The 22552-nt window shown below is 45.2% G+C and overlaps 1 protein-coding gene across 1 annotated transcript in view; it reads right to left on the bottom strand.

The window, feature by feature from the left end:
- LOC123998743 (LIM and SH3 domain protein 1-like) overlaps positions 1–22552 on the bottom strand; it is a 52443-nt gene that overhangs the window by 13112 nt on the left and 16779 nt on the right. Inside the window, exons 3-4 of the mRNA XM_046303863.1 lie at positions 14860–14944; positions 3670–3777 (exon numbers count right to left, since the gene is read on the bottom strand). Coding sequence (XP_046159819.1) covers positions 3670–3777; positions 14860–14944 — 193 coding nt within the window. The remainder of the gene's footprint in view (positions 1–3669; positions 3778–14859; positions 14945–22552) is intronic.

The following is a 22552-nucleotide window of genomic DNA, read 5'->3' as shown; positions in this document are numbered from 1 at the left end:
CAGACGTCATGTATGGTGCTGCTTAGTTTGATAAGAAAATTCAGATTGCATCCTGTTGACTGTACCAGTCCAGCAGATAGCTATTTAGAGCAGGGAAATAAAGTGCAGTTCATGAGGTGCCCAGTAGGTGTCTCCAGATCCCACTCCAGGCAGTAGGGCTGCGTGTGTAATAGGTGGGGCGCTACAGTGCTAAGCTACGTGCTTCTCCTTTTCTACAATAGGCCTGCTGACACAGGAAATGACATCGTAGCCGGAAGTTGGGTGACCTCAGCGCTGCCTAGCAACCCTTGCTGACACATCACCAGGAACAGGTGAAATGAGAAAAAGTGGAGAGAGAGACAGGCCTAAAGCGAGGGTAAGAAATTGAAAAGAGTAAGAGACCCAAAGGAGGAAGACCGAAAAGAATGGTGCAAAATATATCATGTCTAACAAAAATACTGGGTGAAAATTACCTTTTAGTCACATGCGCCGACCTTACAGTGAAATGCTTACTTACAAGCTCCTAACCAACAATGCAGTTTAAAAAATACAAATAAGAAATAAAAAAGTAACAAGCCGTTAAAGAGCAGCAGTAAAATAACAATAACGATATAATATGCAGGGGGTACCGGTATAGTCAATGTATGGGGACATCATTTAGTCTAGGTAATATGTACATGTAGGTAGAGTTATTAAAGTGACTATGAATAGCAGAGTAGCACAGGAATGAAAGGGGGGGGGTGTTGCAATGCAAATAGTGGCTATGGGGGGGTACCGCTTGCCGTGCGGTAGCAGAGAGAACAGTCTAGTGTGGCTGGAGTCTGACCATTTTTAGGGCTTTCCTCTGACACCGCCTTGTATAGAGGTCCTGGATGGCAGTACATGCTTTCCTTGTTTATTCAGGTAAATCAAAGCTGCATCACAACCAGCAGCACCAGCCCTAATATAACAACCCAGCCAACATCACAGAGAGACAGCATTCATCTCCAAATGACCAATAAACCTGAGAGAGACAGATCCTTTTCTGCAGTATAACAGCCCTACTATTCCCAGCCTGAATGATAAGACTGACACAGCCTATATTCTGCCCCCTCTCTCCCTCCCTCCCTGGGTGGGTGAAAGAGGCCAGTGTGTTAAGCGGAGGAGAAGACAGTGTTAAGCGTGAGTGAGGATATTGCGTTCAGTGACTGTGAGAAGAAAGTCTTTTTAATGTGAGAGAGCGAGCAACATGTTCAATATGTTACTTGAGAGTCTGACATTACTTCTGTTTTGAAGGCGAAGGTTGCACACAGATGTGTGTGTGTGTGTGTGTGTGTGTGTGTGTGTGTGTGTGTGTGTGTGTGTGTGTGTGTGTGTGTGTGTGTGTGTGTACAGGAAAAGCTCAGCCCATGCCAGTCCCACTCCCAGACACAAAATTGCCTCCCCCTTCCTCTTAACCTTCACTACATGAATCAGTAGAAAGTTAAAGGAGGTAGGAAGGGAGAGAGGGCTGGAGACCTTAGTGAACATTCTAAATGAATATGACAGAGTCATATGACAGAGAGATAAGGAGAGCGAGAGAGAGATGGGGACTAGTCCAGACAGACAGTTGTGAACGAGAAGGGGCTGGAGTTGGACATATCACATTTCAAAGAGAGCTGGACATGTCTGTCTCTCTCTGGCCTACTGAGTGTGGGTCCATCCGAGGAGGAGGGAGAGAAAGAGATCATCAGCCGCACCCCTTGGCTTGGTCTGTCCTCACACACACTGATAACAGCTGGGACACTAACAGACTTCTCATGAGGTTTCTCTTCTCTGTATTTGCCTGGGGTTGTAGAAGTGTTGGTGTGTGTGTGTGTGTGTGTGTGTGTGTGTGTGTGTGTGTGTGTGTGTGTGTGTGTGTGTGTGTGTGTGTGTGTGTGTGTGTGTGTGTTTCCGCCGTCTCAGACACACATGTTCTGTTCCTGTATGAAAGCAGTAATTAACCAACACCCTCCACACTCATTAAGTCATTAGAGAAGACAGAGCGAGGCAACTATGTTCTGCGATGTCAGGATGTGTGTCCCTGGTCTGCCAGAGCAAGCAAGGCCCTAGGCAGCAGCATTCTGCAACAGAGGACCACAGAGGGACAAAGTAACATAACCCTGTGCCCAGGCTTCACACAGCACTTCTGGACTAAGAGACAATCTGCACATCAGAGTGGTAAGGACGTGCATGAATACATACATAACACACATACATACTAAATGGTTTAAAGTATGTGGACACTCCTTGAAATTCGTGGATTCGGCTTTTTCAGCCACAGCTGTTGCTGACAAGTGTATAAAATCGAGCACAAAGCCATGCAAACTCCATAGACAAACACCGGCAATATGATGGCCTTACTGAAGAGCTCAGTTACTTCCAATGTGCCACAGTCATAGGAAGCCACCTTTCCAACAAGTCCGTTAGTCAAATTTCTGCCCTACTTGACCTGCCCCGGTCAACTGTAAGTGCTGTTATTGTGATGTGAAAACGTCTAGGAGCAACAACGTCTCAGCCAAGAAATTGGTAGACCACACAAGCTCACAGAACGGGGCCGCTGTGGGCTGAAGGTCTTTAAAAAAAAGAATCTGTTCTCGACTGAAACACTCACTACGGATTTCCAATCTGCCTCTGGAAGCAAAGTCAGCACAACAATTTTTTTAATTTAAAAAAAAAAATCGGTAGCGTCATGAAATGGGTTTCCATGGCCGAGCAGTTGCATATAAGCCTAAGCTCACCACGTGCGTTGCCAAGCGTCAGCTGGAGTGGTGTAAACCTCGCTGCCATTGGACTCTGTAGCAGTGGACATGTGTTCTCTGGAGTGATGAATCACACCTCACCATCTGGCAGTCTGAAGGACGAATCTGGGTTTGGCAGATGCCAGGAGAACGCTACCTGACCCATTGCATAGTGCCAGTTGTAAAGTTTGGCGGAAGAGGAATAATGGTCTGGGGCTGTTTTTCATGGTTCGGGCTAGGCCCCGTAGTTCCAGTGTAGGCAAATCTTAATGCTACAGCATTAAATGACATTCTAAACGATTCTGTGCTTCCAACTTTGTGGTAACAGTTGGGGATGGCCCTTTCCTGTTTCAGCACGACAATGCCCCCGTGCAAGTCCATATAGAAATGGTTTGTCGAGATCGGTGTGGAAGAAATTGACTGGCCTCCACAGAGCCCTGACCTCAACCCCATCGAACATCTTTGGGATTAATTGTAACGCAGACTGCGAGCCAGGCCTAATCCTCAAAATCAGTGCCCGACCTCACTAATGCTCGTGGCTGAATGGAAGCAAGTCCCCGCAGCAATGTTCCTACATCTAGTGGAAAGCCTTCCCAGAAGAGTGGAGGCTTTTATAGCAACAAGGGGGGACCAACTCTACATTAAGGCTCATGATTTTGGTATGAGATGTTCAATGAGCAGGTGTCCACATACTTTTGGCCATGTAGTGTAGTGTATATATATATATATATATATATATATATATATATATATATATATATATATATATATATATATATATATATATATATATATATATATGAGAGAGGCCTGAGTCCCAAATGGTACCCTGATCCCTATAGTGCACTACTCTAACCAGGGTTCCATTTGAGACAACCTGAGGGAGAGACTGGTTGTTGTTCCTGTCCTGTGACAGGTACTGTGTGTGAGCGTTGACAGACAGACGTACGTTGCTGATATGGTCCTGTGTTTTCTTGATTCTCTGCATCTCTGGCGTGTCGGCCACAGCACTGAAACCTTTCCCTTTGTTCTTCTCAAACTCCTCCTTGTACTGCACCTGGAACACACACACACACACACACACACACACACACACACACACACACACACACACACACACACACACACACACACACACACACACACACACACACGTCAAGAGAGTCAAACGTTTCAAAAGAGTAAAAAATAAGATCAAACCACATTTTATTTCGGGAACATGCTTTGTAAACAAATCAAATGCATTTATAAAGCCATTTTTACATCAGCAACAACAGGTGTAGACAAACAGTGAATTGCTTACTTTCGGGTGCAAACACAGAGAAAACAGAAAAGCAATAACAAGTAATAAATACACAATGAGTAACATGGCTAAAAACACAGGGTACCAGTACCGAGTTGATATGCAGGAGCATGAGGTAATTAAGATTAGTTTATATGAACATATAACTAGACATGAAATGTAAATAAACAGGCTATAGTTTTAATTACTTTTAGAATGCGCGGCCCACCCACTCTCCCTCAAAAGTGGTGGTGACAGTCACTTCCTGTTGCCAGGGCAGAGAGACCATACACACAGGATGTGCTGACATAGCCTAATAAGGTCACACCAAGAGGTGTGTGTACAACAGAGGGCACCTCAGCCAACATGACAAGTAGGCCTAATGAACAGGAAAATCACTAGCCTATGTCAATCTACTATCCCCCATAGTTTAAAAAAAAGTTGACCTATTCGATTTATCAGTTTGTTGAGAAAGAAATGGCCTATTCCAAACAAATTCTGGGACAGTTGTGGGATGATATATCACAAATTCATACAAGCAGTAGGCCTAGGCTACATATCAAAATAAATAAATAATAAAATTGTTAAAAAGCAAGGAGTCTGATGAAACCGATCAGAACGTTTAGCTTACAATGTTGATACTATTCATTCTTAACATTATACAATTGCAGCAATGCGCACAAGGCAGTAGGACACACGCAAATGTTCGTTCCATAATGCAATTAGGGGACAACGCACCGCACATGTGAGCAGTTTGATGTGAATGGTGAAAACATCCGTTAGACATTAAGAGATCTAATATTCAACAACTAGCATGGGTTGCTAACACGACTAAAATTGTGCCTTTGGATACTGGCCAATTAAAGAAAGTTTATTTAAAATAATTGCATGATTTTGGCTAGGCTACATTGAAACAAGGTAAGACATGCCTCATAATAAACTCAGCAAAAAAATAAGCGCCCCTTTTTCAGGACCCCGCCTTTCAAAGATCATTCGTAAAAATCCAAATAACTCCACAGATCTTCATTGTAAAGGGTTTAAACACTGTTTCCCATTATGGTTAATTGAACAAGCAACTATTATTTAACATGCATCTGTGGAACGGTCGTTAAGACACTAACAGCTTACAGACTGTAGGCAATTAAGGTCACAGTTATGAAAACTAAGGACACTAAAGAGGCCTATCTACTGACTCTGAAAAACACCAAAAGAAAGATGCCCAGGGTCCCTGCTCATCTGCGTGAATGTGCCTTAGGCATGCTGCAAGGAGGCATGAGGACTGCAGATGTGGCCAGGGCAATAAATTGCAATGTCCATACTGTGATACGCCTAAGACAGCGCCCCAGGGAGACAGGACGGACGTCTTTGCAGTGGCAGACCACATGTAACACCTGCACAGGATCGGTACATCCGAACATCACACCTGCTAGACAGGATGGCAGCAACTGCAGGGGTGACACAAGGAACACACAATCACTCCATCGGTGCTCAGACTGTCCGCAATAGGCTGAGAGATGGTGGACTGACGCTGGAATGAGGGCTTGGACTGCAGGCCTGTTGTAAGGCAGGTCCTCACCAGACATCACCTGCAACAATGTCACCAATGAGCACAAACCCACTGTCACTGGACCAGACAGGACTGGCAAAAAGTGCTCTTCACTGACAAATCGCGGTTTTGTCCCACCAGGGGTGATGGTTTGGATTCGTGTTTATCGTTGAAGGAATGAGCGTTACACCGAGTCCTGTACTCTGGAGCGGGATCGATTTAGAGGTGGAGGATCAGTCATGGTCTGGGGCGGTGTGTCACAGCCTCATCGGACTGAGCTTGTTGTCATTGCAGGGAATCTCAATGCTGTGCGTTACAGGGAAGACATCCTCCTCCCTCATGTGGTACCCTTCCTGCAGGCTCATCCTGGCATGACCCACCAGCTTGTCAATGCCACCAGCCAAACGGCTCATTCTGTGTGTGATTTCCTGCAAGACAGGAATGTCAGTGTTCCTTCATGGCCAGCAAAGAGCCCGGATCTCAATCCCATTGAGCACGTCTGGGGCCTGTTGGATCAGAGGGTGAGGGCTAGGTCCATTCCCCCAGAAATGTCCGGGAACTTGCAGGTGCCTTGGTGGAAGAGTGGGGTAACATCTCACAGCAAGAACTGGCAAATCTGGTGCAGTCCATGACGAGGAGATGCACTGCAGTACTTAATGCAGCTGGTGGCCACACCAGATACTGACTGTTACTTTTGATTTTGACTCCCCCTTTGTTCAGGGACACATTATTCCATTTCTGTTAGTCAAATGTCTGTGGAACTTGTTCAGTTTGTCTCAGTTGTTGAATCTTGTTATGTTCATAGAAATATTTACACATGTTAAGTTTGCTGAAAATAAACGCAGTTGACAGTGAGAGGACGTTTCTTTTTTTGCTGAGTGTATGTAGTAAAAAGTTCAGGTTTCAAACAATTAAGTATATTTTTTCAAAATGCATACTGCCTCCAGCTCATTGCTAAGTGGTGTGTGTTAGTCTGATGAAGCCCGACTTCCGGTGCCTATTGTCTCGTTCAAAACAACTGGGTACTCAGAGCTGGGAAATATCAGACTTCAGTGCGTTGACGTCAACTGGGAACAGTTGAGGGGGGGACAAAAATAAAAATAAAAAAAAAACTTGCTCCGACTGGGAAAACCAGTTTGGAACATTAATCCAACTCAGAATTCCAAGTCTGGAACAGACTTACCGACCTGAAGTTCCCAGTTGTTTTTAAAGCACCATATGCATTTACTGTTTGAGATGCTTCAGCATCTGACATGTGGCAATTTCAATTTGCCTAAATTATACAGATTAATTTACAGACCGATGACCATGACCAGTCAAAAGTATTTACATTGACTGGGATTTCTACCAAATAGTCAAAAACATTTTTTTTTTTTTAAGCATTATTTCACAATGAGATTTTTTCTTCTCCTGGAAAATAAATAAATAAAATGGTTGCCAAAAGCCGGCTATTACCAGTTAACGGAAACCCTGATGCATAGGCCTTTGTGCGTGCTTACCCCTCCCTTCCCAGTGTGACCCTCAATATGAGAGGAAGTGGCCAGCCCATGTAGAATCAGATGGGTATCACTAATGACAATGAACACAGCAGCTCTCCCTCACACACAGCTGGCCTACTGTACCACCGAGGCAACACTTGTGGATTCATACACACACTACAGTAAACAAACACACTAATTAAGTACCAACTCATTCACATACAGAAGTACATACTCAGGTTCCTTATGAAACATAACAGTCCCAGTAACATGTCAACAATGACTATCACTTCTCTCCGGTGCTAGACTGCACCAGCAACTAATATCCTCCCGTCTAGCCACCCCTGGAAGAGCCTGCTGCAGTAATCCATTACCAAGCAGCACTCTGACCAGTCTCATACTAACAGAAATACAATCTATATATTATATTTCTATGACTACACTCCTCTATTACAGCCAGCCAACGTTGTTCTAAAGGATTGGGGCAGTCTCACTCCCTGTTTATATGATGGGTTTATTGGTAGACAGGAAAGTGTAGAGAAGAAAGGAAAGTATGTAGAGGTGCACTCTGGGCCAGAGTGGAACCCATCCTGACATGTTGGTCAGAGTCTGCGGCTCTAAATGCTCATTGAACACACAGGTCACCTGACTGCTGTTTGACTGACACAGCTCTACAGAGTGCTGACCTGTCCTCCTCCACACACACACACACACACACACACACACACACACACACACACACACACACACACACCTTGTGAGGATAGGCAGGAGATGACTGGGCCATGATTCACAACGTGTGTGACGTGTGGGTCCCATTCGTGTTAAATGACTAAATATAGACTACACACACACTCTCTCTCTTTTCAACATTTGATATTTCTGGTTCCTCTCGTGTGGAAGTGGAAGACAGAAAGTGTACATATGTTTTGCGTGTCAATTTGAATTTCTGAGCATGAAATGCATTTGGAAAGTATTCAGACTTTTTCCACATTTTGTTACGTTACAGCCTTCTAAAATGGATGCAATAAAACATTCCTCAATCTACGCACACATGATTGTAAGTCGCTTTGGATAAAAGCGTCTGCTAAATGGCATATATTATTATTTATTATTTACACACAATGACAAAGCAAACAGGTTTGTAGAAATCTTTGCACATTTATTCAAAATAAAAAACAGAAATAACTTATTTACATAAGTATTCAGACCCTTTGTGACTCGAAATTGAGCTCAGGTGCATCCTGTTTCCATTGATCATCCTTGAGATGTTTCTACAACTTCATTGAGTCCACCTGTGGTAAATTCAATTGATTTGGAAAGGCACACACCTGTCTATATAAGGTCCCACAGTTCAGTGCATGTCAGAGCAAAAACCAAGCCATGAGGTTGAAGGAATTGTCCGTAGAGCTCCGAGACAGGATTGTGTCGAGGCACAGATCTGAGGAAGGGTACCAAAAGATGTCCCCCAGAACAGTGGCCTCCATCATTCTTAAATGGAAGAAGTTTGGAATCACCAATACTCTTCCTCAAGTTGGCTGCCCGACCAAACTGAGCAATTGAAGAAGGGCCTTGGTCAGGGAGGTGACAAAGACCCAATGGTCATTGACAGAGCTCTAGAGTTCCTCTGTGGAGATGGGAGAACCTTCCAAAGGGATGACCATCTCTGCAGCACTCCAAATCAGGCCTTTATGGTAGAGGAAACCTGCCATCCCTACACCATCACTACAGTGAAGCATGGTGGTGGCAGGATCATACTCTGGGGATGTTTTTCAGAAGCCGGGACTGGGAGACTAGTCAGAATCGAGGGAAAGCTAAACAGAGCAATGTACAGAGATCCTTGATGAAATCCTGCTCCAGAGCGTTCAGGACCTCCGACTGAGGCGAAGGTTCACCTTTCAATAAGGCAATGACCCTAAGCACACAGCCAAGACAACACAGGAGTGGCTTCGGGACAGGTCTCTGAATGTCCTTGAGTGGCCCAGGCAGAGCCCGGACTAGAACCCAATCCAACATCTCTGGAGAGACCTGAAAATAGCTGTGCAGCAATGCTCCCAAGCAGACCTGACAGAAGATTGAGAGTATCTGCAGAGAAGAATGTGATAAACTTCCCAAAATGCAGGTGTGCCAAGCATGTAGACGACTAGAGACTAAATCGCTGCCAAAGGTGCTTCAACAAAGTACTGAGCATAGGGTCGGAATACTTATGTAAATATGCAAATTATTATATAAATATATACATTTGCAAACATTTCTTTAAATGTTTTTTTTTTGCTTTGTCGTCATGGGATAGTGTGTGTAGAATGGTGAGGGGGAAAACAACAACAATTGAACACATTTTAGAATAAGGTACCAATGTAGCAAAATGTGGAATAAGTCAAGGGGTCTGAATACTTTCCGAATGCACTGTATGTGATCATAACAGTCGGGCAACCAAATTGAGCACTGCTGACTGCCTTTCAGATCTTCTGCCAATCCCTCTACTGTTGTCTACTAAATACAGTTGAAGTCGGAAGTTATCATACACCTTAGCGAAACACACTTAACTTAGTTTCACAATGCCTGACATTTAATCCTAGTATAAAAAAAAAATTTTTAAATCAGGATGACCACTTTATTTTAAGAATTTGAACTTTCAGAATAATAGTAAAGAGAATGATTTAGTTCAGCTTTTATTTATTTCATCGCATTCCCAGTGGGTCAGAAGTTTATATACACTCAATTAGTATTTGGTAGCATTGTCTTTAAATTGTTTAACTAGGGTCAAACGTTTCGAGTAGCCCTCCTCAAGCTTCCCACAGTAAGTGGGTAAATTTCAGCCCATTCCACCTGACAGAGCTGGTGTTACCGAGTCAGGTTTGTGGGCCACCTTGCTCGCACACACTTTTTCAGTTCTGTCCACAAATGTTCTATTGGATTGAGGTCAGGGCGATGGCCACTCCAATACCTTGACATTGTTGTCCTTAAGCTATTTTGCCACAACTTTGGAAGTATGCTTGGGGTCATTGTCCAAGTGTACCAGTCCCTCCTGCAGCAAAGCACCCCCACAACATGATGCTGCCACCCCCGAGCTTCCCGGCTGGGATGGTGTTCTTCGGCTTGCAAGCCTCCCCCTTTTCCTCCAGACATGACGATGGACATCCCCATGTGCAGTTGCAAACCATAGTCTGGCTTTTTGATGACGGTTTTGGAACAATTGCTTCTTCCTTGCTGAGCAGCCTTTCAGGTTATATCGATATAGGACTCGTTTTACTGTCCATATAGATACTTTTGTACCCGTTTCCTCCAGCATCTTCACAAGGTCCTTTGCTGTTGTTCTGGGATTGAGTTGCACTTTTCGCACCAAAGTACGTTCATCTCTAGGAAACAGAACGAGTCTCCTTCCTGAGTGGTATGACGGCTGCGTGGTACCATGGTGTTTATACTTGCGTACTATTGTTTGTACAGATGAACGTGATACCTTCAGGTGTTTGGAAATTGCTCCCAAGGATGAACCAGACTTGGAGGTATACCATTTTTTTCTGAGGGCTTGGCTGATTTCTTTTGATTTTCCCATGAAGCAAAGAGGCACTGGGTTTGAAGGTAGGCCTTGAAATACATCCACAAGTACAACTCCGATTGACTCAAATGATGTCAATTAGCCTATCAGAAGCTTCTAAAGCCGTGACATAATTTTCTGGAATTTTCCAAGCTGTTTAAAGGCACAGTTAACTTAGTATATGTAAACTTCTGACCCACTGGAATTGTGATACAGTGAATTACAAGTGAAATAATCTGACTGTAAACAATTATTGGAAAAATGACTTGTGTCATGCAAAGTAGATGTCCTAACCGACTTGCCAAAACTATAGTTTGTTAACAAGAAATGTGTGGAGTGGTTGAAAAACGAGTTTTAATGACTCCAACCTAAGTGTACATCAACTTCCGACTTCAACTCTACACCCCAACTCTCCTGTTCTAGCAGTAGGACAAACCAATGCATTTTCCAGACAGTTTTATTAAGGCCAACTGTCTCTCATAACCTTTCACCCGCACTCTTCTCCATACCATGTCCAGATCTCCCAGCAACCACCAGGCCTCAGAGCCTGGCCGATAGAAATCAGTCTTCTATCACAGGAAGTACCAGAATAACAGTCTATTTTGAAAGAGGGGAGAAAAAAAACAAAATACCCAAACTGGGTCACCTGTTATTGCTATAATAAGATGAGATTGGAGACTTGCTCTGTGTGCACTAAAAGTTGGTGGTGTGTGTGTCCGTTTTAGAGCTACTGCACTTTGTCATATGATGTAGGCGGTGTGTGTTTACAGTAGCAGAGATGTGGAGCTGGTTGATCTCTGTAGGTTGGTGCTGTAGATACTAGCTCCAGCATCTGTCAGTTGTCTCATTAGCCTCTGTGTGTGTGTGGCTGGTCTCTTATCTCTGTGTGGCCATGTTGTCTCAGCTTTTGTTTACTGGACTTCTAGGATCCACCCAATCCTCTTGGAGCCCCTTGGGAGCTGGTTAGCAGACTACATACACTGGGACAGTCAGTCAAGTATGGCTGCTAATCCACAGCTAAACCCGACACACGCACACTCCCAGAGAGAAACAAACAGAGACACAAACACACGCCCATCCCCTCTGCATGTAATCCGGATTGGTGGTGCTGTTAATCAGCATGGGTCTGGACTGTGACCGACTGCAGTGGCCATTTCTCCAAATCTAGTCTTCTAGTCATCCTCTCACTTTATACAGAGAAAGAGATGGAACGAGAGACACACTAGTGACGGGGCATCGGGACTGAGTCGGACTATCGCTTCCAGTCCACATGACTCTTGTGGCAAAGAGAGCTGGCGAAGAGTGTGTGTGTGTTATATGGGGGGGGGGGGGAATCAAAGAGAAGAGAGAGACCGGCACAGATGGTGTTTTTCTACATGGGGTGTTAGTCTGTTCAACAAACTACTAATAACCTGTCCTCCTACATACGTATCATAATCACACTTGAGAACATGGGGACATTATTACTATAAACTAAAGGATTTGTAAATGTAGCTGTGTGTAAGTTGAGTAAGTGTGTGGGGAATACTCCATGTACCGGTGGCTGACTTACGGGTCCTTTGTGAGCCTCCCATAGACGTTTCCTGAACACACTGTGTGGCCGTAGCAGAGGCCCTGTCATAGAGTATTAGAGGAGTAGACAGGAAATAGGCTCTGACTCAAACTGTCCGTGTCTCGGAAACTGTGAACATGCAAGTGTGTGTGTCTGTAGCTAGCTACGGTACGTCTGTGTGTGTGCCCATGCCAGCTCATGATTTGAGTGTTAGAGTGGCCAACGGAGGTGGAGGGTGTTAGTGTGCGGTGAACTGGGGCCACTTCTCTATCCCCTCACCACTGCCCGCAGTGTTGCCACGGGAACCCTATTGCTATGGTAGCAGGGTAGGGAGGTCTGTCACACCTCATTACAATACTTTACGAGAGGAAGAAACGGAAAGACACTGATACAGGAGGAGGGAGGTCGAAGGAGGAAGAGAAAGTGAAATCTGAAGAGGGAAATGAGAGGAATGCCAATAGAGACAGGCTCTTTGTCATAAAGAGGGGGGGAACTTTGTCTCTTCTGGGGGAGGTAAAATATGAATGAACGAAAGAGGGGAAAAGAGAAGAGTGAGAGGAGAAAGCGGGGGAGGGGACGAAAAGGAGAACCATGACTGGAGGAGAATCAGCAATGACACAGGCAGAGAACCAAGCAGGAAGATAGAGGATGACTGCATGCTAACATGTGGGAGGAGAGCGAGACAACACAAATCCTAGCAGTTTAAAGGAGTGTCTCCACAAACAGGAATGATCATCATAGATCATTAGAACATCATAGATCATTACAGCCAGAGCAGCATCATAGATCTTTAGAGAATCATAGATCATTAGAACATCATAGATCATTACAGCCAGAGCAGCGTCATAGATCATTAGAGAATCATAGATCATTAGAGCCAGAGCATCATCATAGATTAGGGCTGGGCGATATGGACAAAATATTATATCGCCTTATTTATAAAAATATAATTAAAATAAAAAAAGGGATGGCATGACTATTTTTAGTTTTTGAATAATAAAAGTTATTTATTTGCTTTATGAGTAGTGAGTGAGCCTAAGGTGGCAACACATACTCATTGAAATCACCATTCTGATTGTTTTAAACTGTTCAATTCAAGCAAAACAAATGTCAGCACTTTTATAATTTCTGCATTTCCTGCACTCAATTGCAGTGGTGGAAAAAGTAGCCAATTGTCATACTTGAGTACAGATGCATTAACAGAAAACGACTCAAGTAAAAGTCACCCAGTAAAATACTACTTCAGAAAAGTCTAAAAGTATTTGGTTTGAAATATACTTAAGTATCAAAAGTAAAATTATAAATCCTTTCAAATTCCTTATATTAAGCAAACCAGATGGCACCATATTCTTTTTTTACAGATAGCCAGGGGCACACTCCAACACTCAGACATCATTTACAAACAAAGCATGTGTTTAGTGAGTCTGCCAGATCCAAGGCAGTAGATGACCAGGGATGTTCTCTTGACAAGTGCATGAATTGGACCATTTTCTTGTCCTGCTCAGCATTCAAAATGTAACGAGTACTTTTGGGTGTCAGGGAAAATGTATGGAATAAAAAGTACAGTATTTTCGTTAGGAATGTAGTGAAGTAATAATAAAAGTTGTCAAAAATATAAAAAGTAAAGTACAGATACTTAAAAAAAAAGAATGTAGTACTTGAGTGTTTTTACACCACTGCTCAATTGAGATCATTTCCACACTGCCACATAGGGCTGCACGATATGGGCAAATAATCTAGGACTTATTTTTAAACAGATTTTGCAATTGCGATTTGACTTGCGAATTAGAGCAAAACTGTTGGAATCATGGAAATAGTCATTCTATTGTAATTCTATAGTTAGAATATGATAGCGGGCACTTTGAATACAGTGATGTTTGAGATGACAAGGATTTTAAATGACAGGGAGGAGTTATTGTGACAGGGTAGGAACTAAAGTTTTGATATGCTTTGGCTACATTGCATGTTCTCTTAGCTACCTCATGTAGCTATCATATTCTTGCTATGCATATTCTTCTTTGATTTAGAAGATACGGTGGCACAAACATGCTGATTTAGCTAGCTACGTTTGCTCTTACTCAGTACATTTATTAGCTAGCTATTAGCATTAGCGACTAACAATTAGCGTCTCACAAGATTTAGGGCAACATGCTAAGAAAAGGACAAACTAGCTGTTTGCCGATGTAAGAAACACAAACTAAGTGTCATTCTAGAACGCTAGTGGAGTTATATTGAGAAGCAAAGTGAAAAGAGCATTGTTGTCGTCAACATTGTTGCATGTGCAGCATTGACCATGCAGACCGAACGCAAGTGTCTCGTGGTTGAGGAACATCAAATGCGTTCCTTGAGTGACAAGGTGGCTAGGTCTGTGTGGATAGTGGCGCGGAGAGAAAGAGCGGAGAGAGATCACTCAAGTAGCGAAATAAACTCTAAAAGTTGACATTACACACGGCGTATCACATTTAACAAACCAAACATTCAAATACCGGTTTAGAAGGTCAAGTAAAAACCCAAACCGGTCCCTGCATCAATACCGGTATATAGTAAAATATGGTATACTGCCCAGCCCTATCAAAGACCATTAAAGCATCATCATAGATCGTTAGAGCATCAAAGACAATTTCAATATAAGGATCATTAATTACTTCCACACTGACGGTTTTACGAGGCCTGTGAACTGGGATTACCAGGTGTGTAAAATGGAATAGGAAGGGTGTGTGTGTGTTCTGGTGTAGCTAATTACCTGGCTCTGCATCTTGCTCTGCTGTTTGAGGCGGAGGTTCTCGGGAGTGTCGGCCACGCAAGTAAAGTTTGTCTTGGGGTAGTGTCTGTAAAAACACAACGGAGAGGGAGGAGGAAAACATTAGCACAGGGTATTCACACAGGCACACCATCTAGAACTGTGGTTCTCACCCCTTTTGACCGGCGACCCCCAAAAAGAGTGGTTCAAAGCTCGCCACCTGCTCTCACGCACATGCACAAATCACTGTGCATTGCGCAAACGTAACCCGTTATTACAGCCCTAAAACACAAGGTAAATCAAATTAAATGTTATTTGTCACATGCGCCGAATACAACAGGTGTAGACTTTGTCGTGTTCAGTTATTTGGTCGACTTTAAGACACCGAAATGAGTTTTACACCTGCATTTTAAACTGAATGTCATTCATGTTAGCAGCCAATAGGAACGAGGGATAACATGTTACTTCCCGGAGTCCCGGCCAAGCAGCATCATACGGCCTACCTGTACGCAGCGCGGGTTACAGGATCGGACGCGTTATCGGTCTGTAGCTTTTCTCGTCCTCACAAATATCGGAATCCATTCGCCAGAATGTTACATCTTCATCCCATAAGTATCTCCAGACATACAACCAGTACCACCACTGAGGTATATTATGACAACACACTCAAACTAGGCCCATATGAAGTATGAGGGTTAGCTAGCCAGCTATTGTCGTTCTTTTAACGCAACGTAACGTAAACAACACTACTAGCTAGCCAGCTAGCCCCCGAATAGCAGCACTGTAGAAACTATTACACTCAACGGAACGACTTGATTAGTGTAGTGTCAACAACGCACCCACTGCCAGCTAGCCTACTTCAGCAGTACTGTATCATTTTAATCATTTTAGTCAATAAGATTCTTGCTACATAGCTTAACTTTCTGAACATTCGAGACGTGTAGTCCACTTGTCATTCCAATCTCCTTTGCATTAGCGTAGCCTCTTCTGTAGCCTGTTAACTATGTGCCTGTTTATCCCTGTTCTCTCCTCTCTGCACAGACCATACAAACGCTCCACACCGCGTGGCAACGCGGCCACCTAATCTGGTGGTCCCAGCGCGCACACCCACGTGGAGTTCCAGGTCTCCGGTAGCCTCTGGAATTGCCGATCTGCGGTCAACAAGGCAGAGTTCATCTCAGCCTATGCCTCCCTCCAGTCCCTCGACTTCTTGGCACTAACGGAAACATGGATCACCACAGACAACACTGCTACTCCTACTGCTCTCTCTTCGTCCGCCCACGTGTTCTCGCACACCCCGAGAGCTTCTGGTCAGCGGGGTGGTGGCACCGGGATCCTCATCTCTCCCAAGTGGTCATTCTCTCTTTCTCCCTTACCCATCTGTCTATCGCCTCCTTTGAATTCCATGCTGTCACAGTTACCAGCCCTTTCAAGCTTAACATCCTTATCATTTATCGCCCTCCAGGTTCCCTCGGAGAGTTCATCAATGAGCTTGATGCCTTGATAAGCTCCTTTCCTGATGGACGGCTCACCTCTCACAGTTCTGGGCGACTTTAACCTCCCACGTCTACCTTTGACTCATTCCTCTCTGCCTCCTTCTTTCCACTCCTCTCCTCTTTTGACCTCACCCTCTCACCTTCCCCCCCTACTCACAAGGCAGGCAATACGCTCGACCTCATCTTTACTAGATGCTTTTCTTCCACTAACCTCATTGCAACTCCCCTCCAAGTCTCCGACCACTACCTTGCATCCTTTTCCCTCTCGCTCTCATCCAACACCTCCCACACTGCCCCTACTCGGATGGTATCGCGCCGTCCCAACCTTCGCTCTCTCTCCCCCGCTACTCTCTCCTCTTCCATCCTATCATCTCTTCCCTCCGCTCAAACCTTCTCCAACCTATCTCCTGATTCTGCCTCCTCAACCCTCCTCTCCTCCCTCTCTGCATCCTTTGACTCTCTATGTCCCCTATCCTCCAGGCCGGCCCGGTCCTCCCTCCCGCTCCGTGGCTCGATGACTCATTGCGAGCTCACAGAACATTTCCGGGCAGCCGAGCGGAAATGGAGGAAAACTCGCCTCCCTGCGGACCTGGCATCCTTTCACTCCCTCCTCTCTACATTTTCCTCCTCTGTCTCTGCTGCTAAAGCCACTTTCTACCACGCTAAATTCCAAGCATCTGCCTCTAACCCTAGGAAGCTCTTTGCCACCTTCTCCTCCCTCCTGAATCCTCCTCCCCCCCCTCCTCCCTCTCTGCAGACGACTTCGTCAACCATTTTGAAAGAAGGTCGACGACATCCGATCCTCGTTTGCTAAGTCAAACGACACCGCTGGTTCTGCTCACACTGCCCTACCCTGTGCTCTGACCTCTTTCTCCCCTCTCTCTCCAGATGAAATCTCGCGTCTTGTGACGGCCGGCCGCCCAACAACCTGCCCGCTTGACCCTATCCCCCCCCCTCTTCTCCAGACCATTTCCGGAGACCTTCTCCCTTACCTCACCTCGCTCATCAACTCATCACTGACCGCTGGCTACGTCCCTTCCGTCTTCAAGAGAGCGAGAGTTGCACCCCTTCTGAAAAAACCTACACTCGATCCCTCCGATGTCAACAATTACAGACCAGTATCCCTTCTTTCTTTTCTCTCCAAAACTCTTGAACGTGCCGTCCTTGGCCAGCTCTCCCGCTATCTCTCTCTGAATGACCTTCTTGATCCAAATCAGTCAGGTTTCAAGACTAGTCATTCAACTGAGACTGCTCTCCTCTGTATCACGGAGGCGCTCCGCACTGCTAAAGCTAACTCTCTCTCCTCTGCTCTCATCCTTCTAGATCTATCGGCTGCCTTCGATACTGTGAACCATCAGATCCTCCTCTCCACCCTCTCCGAGTTGGGCATCTCCGGCGCGGCCCACGCTTGGATTGCGTCCTACCTGACAGGTCGCTCCTACCAGGTGGCGTGGCGAGAATCTGTCTCCTCACCACGCGCTCTCACCACTGGTGTCCCCCAGGGCTCTGTTCTAGGCCCTCTCCTATTCTCGCTATACACCAAGTCACTTGGCTCTGTCATAACCTCACATGGTCTCTCCTATCATTGCTATGCAGACGACACACAACTAATCTTCTCCTTTCCCCCTTCTGATGACCAGGTGGCGAATCGCATCTCTGCATGTCTGGCAGACATATCAGTGTGGATGACGGATCACCACCTCGGCAAGACGGAGCTGCTCTTCCTCCCGGGGAAGGACTGCCCGTTCCATGATCTCGCCATCACGGTTGACAACTCCATTGTGTCCTCCTCCCAGAGCGCTAAGAACCTTGGTGTGATCCTGGACAACACCCTGTCGTTCTCAACCAACATCAAGGCGGTGGCCCATTCCTGCAGGTTCATGCTCTACAACATCCGCAGAGTACGACCCTGCCTCACACAGGAAGCGGCGCAGGTCCTAATCCAGGCACTTGTCATCTCCCGTCTGGATTACTGCAACTCGCTGTTGGCTGGGCTCCCTGCCTGTGCCATTAAACCCCTTCAACTCATCCAGAATGCCGCAGCCCGTCTGGTGTTCAACCTTCCCAAGTTCTCTCACGTCACCCCGCTCCTCCGTTCTCTCCACTGGCTTCCAGTTGAAGTCGCATCTGCTACAAGACCATGGTGATTGCCTACGGAGCTGTGAGGGAACGGCACCTCAGTACCTCCAGGCTCTGATCAGGCCCTACACCCAAACAAGGGCACTGCGTTCATCCACCTCTGGCCTGCTCGCCTCCCTACCACTGAGGAAGTACAGCTCCCGCTCAGCCCAGTCAAAACTGTTCGCTGCTCTGGCCCCCAATGGTGGAACAAACTCCCTCACGACGCCAGGACAGCGGAGTCAATCACCACCTTCCGGAGACACCTGAAACCCCACCTCTTTAAGGAATACCTAGGATAGGATAAGTGTTCCCTCTTCCCCCCTTTAAGATTTAGATGCACTATTGTAAAGTGACTGCTCCACTGGATGTCATAAGGTGAATGCACCAATTTGTAAGTCGCTCTGGATAAGAGCGTCTGCTAAATGACTTAAATGTAAATGTAAATGTATGAAAAGGATCAATGAAATCACCAGGTAGCCTATTGCTGTTGCGAAGACTTGACTATAGCAGATTGCTTTAGTGTGTTTTACGTGGATAATATAAATGTACTGTTTTTGCCAGGCAAGTGCTTTCTAGTCACTAATCTGGATAGGCGCTTTCCCGCCTTTGCGCACCAATGCTAATGACTGGTCATTGGTGTTCTGAAGCACAGATTATGTTTTTGAGAGAACCACTGGTCTAGAAAAGGTGTATTTAAATCTGACCTATCAGGTGTGGAGTACTGCTGGTTCTGTTATACCTGTTAATTCATTGCACCCATTTGGTGTCCCAGGTCTAAAATCAGTCAAGAAGGGAATACATTTTTTTTTAAAGGCAACAGAACTGGTTTCGAGGTCCAGATTTGACTTGAAGAGTCTAGAATTTTAAGAAAAGCAAGGCAGCTCAAATAAACCTCAGTCATTGTTAGAGATTGTCTCCAGGGTGAATTAGGAACCCATGTAGACAGATGACATCTCTGGCCCCTGTCACCGTCAACAGGACTGGCAGGAGGGTATGCGTTGTGGAGGTGGGGATGTTTCTTTCAAGGTTATTAAATGCCTGGTTGAGAGTCATAGCAGGTGTGGAAAAACCAGGGTGGAAAAAGTTTCCAATTGTCATACTTGAGTAAAAGTAAAGACACCTTAACAGAAAATGACTCAAGTAAAAGTCATCTAGTAAAATGGTTGGTTTTAAATATACTTAAGTATCAAAGTATAAATCATTTCAAATTCCTTATTAAGCAAGCAGGACGGCACAATTTTATTTATTTATTTATGGATAGCCGGGAGCACACTCCAAAACTCAGACATCACTTGCAAACGAAGCATTTGTTTCCCTCGACTGAATCTAGCTGCTCATATGGACTCCACTATCCAGCATGCCCCAGGGGGTGGGACGACCTCAATCCCCCACCCTCTGCATCGGGTATCCCAGTTAGGCAATATGTTTAGTGTTTCCTTGACAACTTGGTAATTGAATTTATACTTAAACTGATGTAGAAAGACGGACGAGCTCAAAGCCTCAAACAATGAGGCCTTCTGAAGAATGCTGTGTAATTATCTAATACCAGGAATGAGAAAATAACTAACAAGCACTTTTAAACCCACACACAGCTCAGCTCAAACAGCAGAGAGGGAGTGTGAGCCCAGAGTATAGTGAAAGTCCTGAACAGAGCAATTTATAGGTTGTGTGATATTAAGAGTAATATCACTTAAAACTGGTCAATTGTACACAAGGTCCAACCAAAATGTGACTTCCATTTTTAACCCAACCCCTCCAAAAGACACACATACAGGGTTGTTGGAGAAGTGTGGGGGGCTGCCACACTGAGCAACCAGGGAGCTGTTGTTGTGGGGGGTTAAGGGCCTTGCTCAAGGGCACAACGGCAGGCAAATGCATCTAGGATTTGATACCGGCAACTTTCTGGTTGCCAGCTCACTTCTTGGACAATTTGTCCTGTTGGACCCGGGATTCGTACTGGAAACCCTCCGGTTGCTGCCTTCCCTCTAACGGCTGGCTACCTGCAACCTTCCTTGCAGTGGAGCATGCAAGCACACACAGGTCCGTGTATGCTGACACACGTTCCTGAAAAGGCAGAGAGAGTACTGCTATCAAATTCCATTCAAATGTAGTGGTTGGCTGTGCTAGCGGGCAGCTTAGGTCAGGGTTAGAGCTGAAGCCTCAGTTTGCCATGTCATGTGTAACGTTTGGTAACAGCATCCTGTTGTAATCTACTGTTCTATAGAGCTCTAGGACTGTGACTGGGCGGCTTGATGAAACTGAGGTGCACTCCACTCACTTCATTCTAAAAGTCATAATAGATTATTTGTAGGTTTTATTTGGGGATACGGGTGTGTCTGGTTGGTTTGTGGCCAGTGTGTGCTCTACAGAGCCTCTTTTGTGCTTTAGGCTGCTGCAGCATGGAACAGAGAGACAAGTGTGCAGCTGGCACACAGATACTTGATACTCATTGTGCGTTTGAGTTTGTTTCGGTGTGTGTGTGTGTGTGTGTGTGTGTGTGTGTGTGTGTGTGTGTGTGTGTGTGTGTGTGTGTGTGTGTGTGTGTGTGTGTGTGTGTGTGTGTGTGTGTGTGTGTGTGTGTGTGTGTGTACACGACTTTAACTATACTTGTGGGGACCAGTTATACAAGAATGTGTGTGTGAAGGCTATGTAATGCCTGTACATGTATGAGTCTTGCGTCAGTAACCAATAACACTCATCTGTCAGGCTGCAGTGGAACAAAGTTAGGAGCCACACACTGCCTCCCCCTGCTATCAATGACAGCCACAAACACACATTATTAGACTGCTTATTTTCCACCTGCTCCTAGTTCCACTATGCCGGTAACCCTTGCTCTCTCCAGTAGAACATGATAGAACAGGAACTAACTAACTACTGGAGAGAGCAAGGGTTACTGGCATAGTGGAACTAGGAGCAGGTGGAAAATGACTTTCTGGCTGGCCACACCCACTCCTGTCCATAGGGGCACTCAAGGACAAAGTAGCTGATCTAGGATCAGTTTACCCTCAATGCTAAATCAATTAGCCTAACCCTCGATGGGATGAGAATACCCGATGTGGCTCTGGATCGCGGTCGGGGAAAACATCAATGGAAGAGACTCCGAGGTAGGCTGGCTAAAATCAGAGTACTATAGAGTAGGTGTGTAGTAAGCCTGTCTTTATCTACGGGACTGAGCTGGTGTAGATGGCAGAACACAGAGAGACGTCGCTAAGACCGAGCCGTCTGACTGGCGTCCACACAGGGAGACTGACAGAAGAAGCCACGACACAGAGGCTAAAAATGTTAAAACATGTCTGGCGGAGACATTTCACTGACTGGGCTCTTATCCCGTCAGTGTCGATCAGGACCTGAGCACTGAGCACTCGGGCAAAATGTGAAAAGTACCTGCTGGAACACTGGGATTATGTCATTCTCTCAGAAAGAATGGCTTGTGTTGACTTCTGTTATTCATTAACTGTACAGTTGAAGACACAACTAATTGAAAGTAAAACTTGCCAACTGTGTTACTACAGAACAGGGCTCTTCAAATCTGAGCCTGGAGGGCCGGAGTACTGCTGGGTTTCTGTTCTACCCGTTCTGACAATTCATTTCACCCACCTGGTGTCGCAGTCACCGGTAAGAAGGGAAGATTGACTCAAAGCACCGATTTGTATATATAAAATAAAAACTAGGTAGGGTTAGGTAGTGCTACTCGGCTGTACCGGCGCCAAAACGCCAGTCATTTTCACCCAATAGTTTGTTCTCCATTTTTTAAAACAGTGAGCCAACATGGTTTTCAGCACTTCTTTCTATGACTGATCAAAACAACTCATTTGCTCATGCTCCCGTCTCTCTGCAGCAGACACACACAGAGCAATGTTTCTGGAACATCAAACCGGTATTGAACCGCAATACATATTGTAAGTGCACCTCAGTACAGTGATAATATCGTATGGTGAGGTCTCTGGCAGTTCCCAGGCCTAATCAACAATGGAACTGACTTGGAGGTCCAGATTTGAATTAGCCTGCTATGAAACATGGTGGGACTGGTCAAGGTGAAACTGCCTCTATAAACACTACTGATTAAATTAAAGTGTGTT

Source organism: Oncorhynchus gorbuscha, linkage group LG16, assembly GCF_021184085.1.
Source record: "Oncorhynchus gorbuscha isolate QuinsamMale2020 ecotype Even-year linkage group LG16, OgorEven_v1.0, whole genome shotgun sequence".
Lineage (NCBI taxonomy): Eukaryota > Metazoa > Chordata > Actinopteri > Salmoniformes > Salmonidae > Oncorhynchus > Oncorhynchus gorbuscha.
Note: the sequence above shows the minus strand (reverse complement) of the source record. Positions and strands in the feature narration are given on the sequence as shown.